The following is a 7,588-nucleotide window of genomic DNA, read 5'->3' on the forward strand; positions in this document are numbered from 1 at the left end:
GTATCGGCCGGAAATCAACGCACGATTTCGGCCCAGACTTCAGTCTCATTGAAGGAGAAGCACTTTTCAATGTGCATTCACAACGATGCGCCACAGTCGGAGGAGCAGCTGGACGACACCGAATGGGAGACTCTGTCGGATACCACAACCAAGTCGACCTTTGCTAAAATGAAGACTGATTTTGATTTCTTTGATGCGAAGGGCAAGTCGAGCAACTCCATGGACGATCAGATCTCGCGTATTCCAGTCATGGTTCGTGAGGCTACTTTCCCCCAAAATAAAATTGACGAAGAAGATCAAACGTCGTTTCTATTAAGAATTCACCAGAAGCCATCAACATTTTTCTTTTCTTTTGAAAAAAAATTATTAATCACACTTGAGCAATGTAAAAAAAACGTAAAAAAAAATATCAAAGAAGTTAAATTCGGCTATGCCGAAGTTTATATACCCTTGCACTCCTTGACAATAATAATTTCACATGTTCAAAATTTGTTTTCTGCAACTCAATTCATTAATATACAAACAAAACAATTTTACTCTTCATACTATGTACAATTTGTTCTTCTTCTTCCCTCATTCCCTAAGCAAAGCAACGCACGCATACACATACAGTTTATGTAGCGTTGCGTCTGTGTGTGTATGCATGTGCTCTGTTGATTTGATGATGACGTAGTAGGCAGCAAGCAGAGCTGCCGGCAGCGATTGAACCGATTTATATAGACTGTAACTTGTGTTCTATTTATCCGATCAGGGTCAAATTTTGGGATCTGAGATTTTATATCAAATTCTATTATATTGGTAAATTTCATGGGGATACTCCAATTTTTGCAAAAATTTTTGTTCCAGAGTTATATGATATAGTAGTCCGATCCCAAAGATTTTCATACTTTATCTCACCCGGGTAAAAAAAAAGCTCCCAAAAAAAATTTCATCCCGATAGCTCTTAAGATGGCTGAGTAAAACGCGTACGCACCGACGGACAGACGGACATGGCTATATCGACTTAGCTTCTCATGCTGATCAAGAATATATATACTTTATGGGGTTGGAAACGTCTCCTTCTGTGCGTTACAAACATCTGACCAATTTTATAATACCCTCTGCAAGGGTATAAAAACTTTAAACTGAAACTAACTTGACTAACTTCAGATTTGGGTCGGAAGGGGAGAGAAAGAGTGTGTCTACGATCGTGAGGAGTTTGATGTACACCAAGATGATTCGAAAGATGCTCACTTCTAAGGGTTAATATAAACAAAGGCGAAGCTAAGTAAATTATTAATCGATGTGTTTGTCTGTTGATATTTGTTGATTTTTATACCCTTCGCAAACATCAGACTTCAAAGAAACCCTTTAAAGCGTTTTTCCACTTTGAAGACCATTGGTAAGGAAAGAGTAACAAAAAACTTGCAAGGGTATACAAACTCGACGCGGTTTTACTTATAGACGTAGTCGTACAACGCTCAGTACGAACAAGTGGCCCATATGACACCAGGCCCGGGCCTGTTACGAATGACCCTAAGTAAAGTTAATGCTACAACCTCTACCCACTCCGACCTAAGGGCAAAGGCGTATTACATAATTTAACTAAAGGAATAGAAAATATTAAATGTAATAAGATAATAGGTTACATATAAAAAGAAAACAGGATAGGTTAAAATAAAGAAGGACCGGAACGCAGTTTTTATACCCGGAAGCGAAGTTTCGGAACCGATAACGTGCCACAGTCTGTTGTAGTCACTACATAGCGGGTCCTTATAGATGGAACATAAATGTTAATTTGGCTCAACAGCTCGGAAGAGTCAATCTCCGCATTCAAAAGTTTGTAAAGAAAAGTTACACCAAGCAAAGTTCTACGGTTAGTTAAAGAAGGAAGGTTAATTAACTGAATTCGACTAGAATAAGATGGAAGTTGTACAGTTGGATCCCAGTAAAAACTGTTTTTGTACAGATTCTAATTTGTTTTGATAAAACTCATATTGAGGAGGCCAAGATCCATACTCCAATATGGGGCGGACCAAAGAAGTATGAAGTATTTTGGTAGTATATGGATCCTTGAACTCCTTCGACCAACGCTTTATGAAGCCAAAAACACTCTTAGCCCCACTAACTTTAGTCGATATATGCTGATTAAAACTAAGTTTGCGGTCTATTAAGATACCCAAATCTTTTACAACCAAAGAAGTATTATTAACTCCTTCTAACGGGAAATTATTTAAAAAGTAACTTGCTGATTAGAGAGAACCTCTATAAAAGAACATCATTTCGCACTTAGAACAGTTTAGCGTAAGCCCTACACCACCCCTGAAAAGCATTCAGGTCAGCTTGCAGGGTATGGCATAAAAGAGAGTCTACGATGCGATTATCGATTTTTACATCATCGGCATACCAAAGGATTCTGGAGAGATCATTAATAACCAGAGGGCCGGGGCTAACTTCGACCGGGTCAAAGTTTGTATACCCTTGCAACTTTTTTGGTAACTCTTTCCTTACCCATTAGCCATCAATGTGGAAGAACGTTTTATCTAAAAAAGGCTTATGTTTGCGAAATTATCATAGGAAATAGCGAAGATATTGATCATAGTCACTGTTTTCCACCGATCGTTCCTATGGGAGCTATGTATATGATATAGTCACCCGATCTTGATCAAATGTAGCACAATAGTTTATAGGCGTAATAAACTGTATAATATTAAGTTTCACGACATTAGCACAGAAAATAACGGAGTTATTGAGAAAAGACACTGTTTGTGACTTTGCAGTTTGGATGGGAGCTATATGATATAGTGGTCCGATCCGGCTGAATACAACCCCTGAGATATACAACCCCTGCTGTATATACAAGCCTAAATGCAAAATTTCAGCTCTGTAGCTCTTACGGTCTAGGAGGAGTTTATGTTGATCCAGACGGACGGACGGACGGACATGGCTATTTGAACTCGTCTCGTCGTGCTGATCAAGAATATATACAGCTGTGTTCACGAAAATGCTTCCTTATATGCGTTGCACACTTCTGACCAAAATTAATAAACCCTTTTTGCAAGGGTATAAAAATATATATATAATATAAACAAAAACAAAGCTATATTGTCTGTCGATATTTTTGATCTTGTCCAATAAGTACAAACGGATTCCACCCTTAATAGACAGGATTGGGCCAGGAGTTGCCCTTCCCTGCATGGACCACCTCATGGATCATGGGACCAACTCTGTATAATTTTGATCCGTCGGATCTCTCTCTATGCATGAGCGTCAATAATGTGTGTCTGCATCTGTTCAAGTAGGCGGATGACTAGAGGGAAAAACAATTTTAAAACCGAAAATAACCAAACATCATCCAAGTAGGCTGGTGTATGACCAAAAAGTATTTACCCCAAGGCATGCCAGAAAAAAATATTCATTCTAAGTTAAGAAACCAGCAGAGAAAAATCGGAAAAAGACAAACTAAAATATATATTTTATAAAATGTTTAACCTTTTCTCAGTTTTCCGAAGCGCTGTGGAGTCAGAACCGAAACCGCGGTGGGAGTCCTTTATTGAAAAAGCTGAGGATATCCTGGAGAAATGCTGGTTCGGACTAGCACACTTTGATGGCGAGACGACTCGGTACGTATTCGGATACATATTCGTATTCGGATTCGTATTTGCCTGGATCGTCTTTGAGATATATACGCAGTGGGTAAGTGCAAAGTGCTCTCGGTCACCGAGAGAGAGAGAGAGCGAGAGCGAGCGAGAGAGACAGAGAGGGATGACACAAATTTGTTATTTGTTGCAGACAGGGAAGCAAATCAACAAAGGGAGGAGCTTCTGGTTCCAGATGAACAGTATGTCCGTAGTGGAACTTGACGAGAACCAGGATGCCGTATCGGCCGGAAATCAACGCACGATTTCGGCCCAGACTTCAGTCTCATTGAAGGAGAAGCACTTTTCAATGTGCATTCACAACGATGCGCCACAGTCGGAGGAGCAGCTGGACGACACCGAATGGGAGACTCTGTCGGATACCACAACCAAGTCGACCTTTGCTAAAATGAAGACTGATTTTGATTTCTTTGATGCGAAGGGCAAGTCGAGCAACTCCATGGACGATCAGATCTCGCGTATTCCAGTCATGGTTCGTGAGGCTACTTTCCCCAAAATAAAATTGACGAAGAAGATCAAACGTCGTTTCTATTAAGAATTCACCAGAAGCCATCAACATTTTTCTTTTCTTTTGAAAAAAAATTATTAATCACACTTGAGCAATGTAAAAAAAACGTAAAAAAAAATATCAAAGAAGTTAAATTCGGCTATGCCGAAGTTTATATACCCTTGCACTCCTTGACAATAATAATTTCACATGTTCAAAATTTGTTTTCTGCAACTCAATTCATTAATATACAAACAAAACAATTTTACTCTTCATACTATGTACAATTTGTTCTTCTTCTTCCCTCATTCCCTAAGCAAAGCAACGCACGCATACACATACAGTTTATGTAGCGTTGCGTCTGTGTGTGTATGCATGTGCTCTGTTGATTTGATGATGACGTAGTAGGCAGCAAGCAGAGCTGCCGGCAGCGATTGAACCGATTTATATAGACTGTAACTTGTGTTCTATTTATCCGATCAGGGTCAAATTTTGGGATCTGAGATTTTATATCAAATTCTATTATATTGGTAAATTTCATGGGGATACTCCAATTTTTGCAAAAATTTTTGTTCCAGAGTTATATGATATAGTAGTCCGATCCCAAAGATTTTCATACTTTATCTCACCCGGGTAAAAAAAAGCTCCCAAAAAAATTTCATCCCGATAGCTCTTAAGATGGCTGAGTAAAACGCGTACGCACCGACGGACAGACGGACATGGCTATATCGACTTAGCTTCTCATGCTGATCAAGAATATATATACTTTATGGGGTCGGAAACGGCTCCTTCTGTGCGTTACAAACATCTGACCAATTTTATAATACCCTCTGCAAGGGTATAAAAACTTTAAACTGAAACTAACTTGACTAACTTCAGATTTGTGTCGGAAGGGGAGAGAAAGAGTGTGTCTACGATCGTGAGGAGTTTGATGTACACCAAGATGATTCGAAAGATGCTCACTTCTAAGGGTTAATATAAACAAAGGCGAAGCTAAGTAAATTATTAATCGATGTGTTTGTCTGTTGATATTTGTTGATTTTTATACCTTTCGCAAACATCAGACTTCAAAGAAACCCTTTAAAGCGTTTTTCCACTTTGAAGACCATTGGTAAGGAAAGAGTAACAAAAAACTTGCAAGGGTATACAAACTTCGACGCGGTTTTACTTATAGACGTAGTCGTACAACGCTCAGTACGAACAAGTGGCCCATATGACACCAGGCCCGGGCCTGTTACGAATGACCCTAAGTAAAGTTAATGCTACAACCTCTACCCACTCCGACCTAAGGGCAAAGGCGTATTACATAATTTAACTAAAGGAATAGAAAATATTAAATGTAATATAATGATAATAGGTTACATATAAAAAGAAAACAGGATAGGTTAAAATAAAGAAGGACCGGAACGCAGTTTTTATACCCGGAAGCGAAGTTTCGGAACCGATAACGTGCCACAGTCTGTTGTAGTCACTACATAGCGGGTCCTTATAGATGGAACATAAATGTTAATTTGGCTCAACAGCTCGGAAGAGTCAATCTCCGCATTCAAAAGTTTGTAAAGAAAAGTTACACCAAGCAAAGTTCTACGGTTAGTTAAAGAAGGAAGGTTAATTAACTGAATTCGACTAGAATAAGATGGAAGTTGTACAGTTGGATCCCAGTAAAAACTGTTTTTGTACAGATTCTAATTTGTTTTGATAAAACTCATATTGAGGAGGCCAAGATCCATACTCCAATATGGGGCGGACCCAAAGAAGTATGAAGTATTTTGGTAGTATATGGATCCTTGAACTCCTTCGACCAACGCTTTATGAAGCCAAAAACACTCTTAGCCCCACTAACTTTAGTCGATATATGCTGATTAAAACTAAGTTTGCGGTCTATTAAGATACCCAAATCTTTTACAACCAAAGAAGTATTATTAACTCCTTCTAACGGGAAATTATTTAAAAAGTAACTTGCTGATTAGAGAGAAATCTTTTACAACCAAAGAAGTATTATTAACTCCTTCTAACGGGAAATTATTTAAAAAGTAACTTGCTGATTAGAGAGAAAAAGAACATCATTTTGCACTTAGAACAGTTTAGCGTAAGCCAGCGAGAAAAATCGGAAAAAGACAAACTAAAATATATATTTTATAAAATGTTTAACCTTTTCTCAGTTTTCCGAAGCGCTGTGGAGTCAGAACCGAAACCGCGGTGGGAGTCCTTTATTGAAAAAGCTGAGGATATCCTGGAGAAATGCTGGTTCGGACTAGCACACTTTGATGGCGAGACGACTCGGTACGTATTCGGATACATATTCGTATTCGGATTCGTATTTGCCTGGATCGTCTTTGAGATATATACGCAGTGGGTAAGTGCAAAGTGCTCTCGGTCACCGAGAGAGAGAGAGAGCGAGCGAGAGAGAGACAGAGAGGGATGACACAAATTTGTTATTTGTTGCAGACAGGGAAGCAAATCAACAAAGGGAGGAGCTTCTGGTTCCAGATGAACAGTATGTCCGTAGTGGAACTTGACGAGAACCAGGATGCCGTATCGGCCGGAAATCAACGCACGATTTCGGCCCAGACTTCAGTCTCATTGAAGGAGAAGCACTTTTCAATGTGCATTCACAACGATGCGCCACAGTCGGAGGAGCAGCTGGACGACACCGAATGGGAGACTCTGTCGGATACCACAACCAAGTCGACCTTTGCTAAAATGAAGACTGATTTTGATTTCTTTGATGCGAAGGGCAAGTCGAGCAACTCCATGGACGATCAGATCTCGCGTATTCCAGTCATGGTTCGTGAGGCTACTTTCCCCAAAATAAAATTGACGAAGAAGATCAAACGTCGTTTCTATTAAGAATTCACCAGAAGCCATCAACAATTTTTCTTTTCTTTTGAAAAAAAATTATTAATCACACTTGAGCAATGTGTAAAAAACGTAAAAAAAATATCAAAGAAGTTAAATTCGGCTATGCCGAAGTTTATACTACCCTTGCACTCCTTGACAATAATAATTTCACATGTTCAAAATTTGTTTTCTGCAACTCAATTCATTAATATACAAACAAAACAATTTTACTCTTCATACTATGTACAATTTGTTCTTCTTCTTCCCTCATTCCCTAAGCAAAGCAACGCACGCATACACATACAGTTTATGTAGCGTTGCGTCTGTGTGTGTATGCATGTGCTCTGTTGATTTGATGATGACGTAGTAGGCAGCAAGCAGAGCTGCCGGCAGCGATTGAACCGATTTATATAGACTGTAACTTGTGTTCTATTTATCCGATCAGGGTCAAATTTTGGGATCTGAGATTTTATATCAAATTCTATTATATTGGTAAATTTCATGGGGATACTCCAATTTTTGCAAAAATTTTTGTTCCAGAGTTATATGATATAGTAGTCCGATCCCAAAGATTTTCATACTTTATCTCACCCGGGTAAAAAAAACCCGCTCCCAAAAAAAT

The 7,588-nt window shown here is 39.0% G+C and overlaps 2 protein-coding genes across 2 annotated transcripts; both read left to right on the plus strand.

Moving 5' to 3' along the window:
• The first annotated feature begins 3,416 nt into the window (after nucleotides 1–3,416).
• On the plus strand, nucleotides 3,417–4,455 carry LOC137586250 (uncharacterized). The gene is made up of 2 exons (XM_068302259.1): nucleotides 3,417–3,675; nucleotides 3,772–4,455. Exons 1-2 carry the CDS (start codon nucleotides 3,463–3,465, stop codon nucleotides 4,171–4,173), a joined length of 615 nt encoding a protein of 204 aa, XP_068158360.1. The 5' UTR covers nucleotides 3,417–3,462; the 3' UTR covers nucleotides 4,174–4,455.
• A 1,777-nt stretch (nucleotides 4,456–6,232) lies between these two features.
• On the plus strand, nucleotides 6,233–6,988 carry LOC137586253 (uncharacterized). The gene is made up of 2 exons (XM_068302262.1): nucleotides 6,233–6,481; nucleotides 6,574–6,988. Exons 1-2 carry the CDS (start codon nucleotides 6,269–6,271, stop codon nucleotides 6,973–6,975), a joined length of 615 nt encoding a protein of 204 aa, XP_068158363.1. The 5' UTR covers nucleotides 6,233–6,268; the 3' UTR covers nucleotides 6,976–6,988.
• Nucleotides 6,989–7,588: the final 600 nt, after the last annotated feature.

Source organism: Drosophila tropicalis, unplaced genomic scaffold, assembly GCF_018151085.1.
Source record: "Drosophila tropicalis isolate 14030-0801.00 unplaced genomic scaffold, ASM1815108v1 contig_952, whole genome shotgun sequence".
Taxonomy (NCBI): Eukaryota; Metazoa; Arthropoda; class Insecta; order Diptera; family Drosophilidae; genus Drosophila; species Drosophila tropicalis.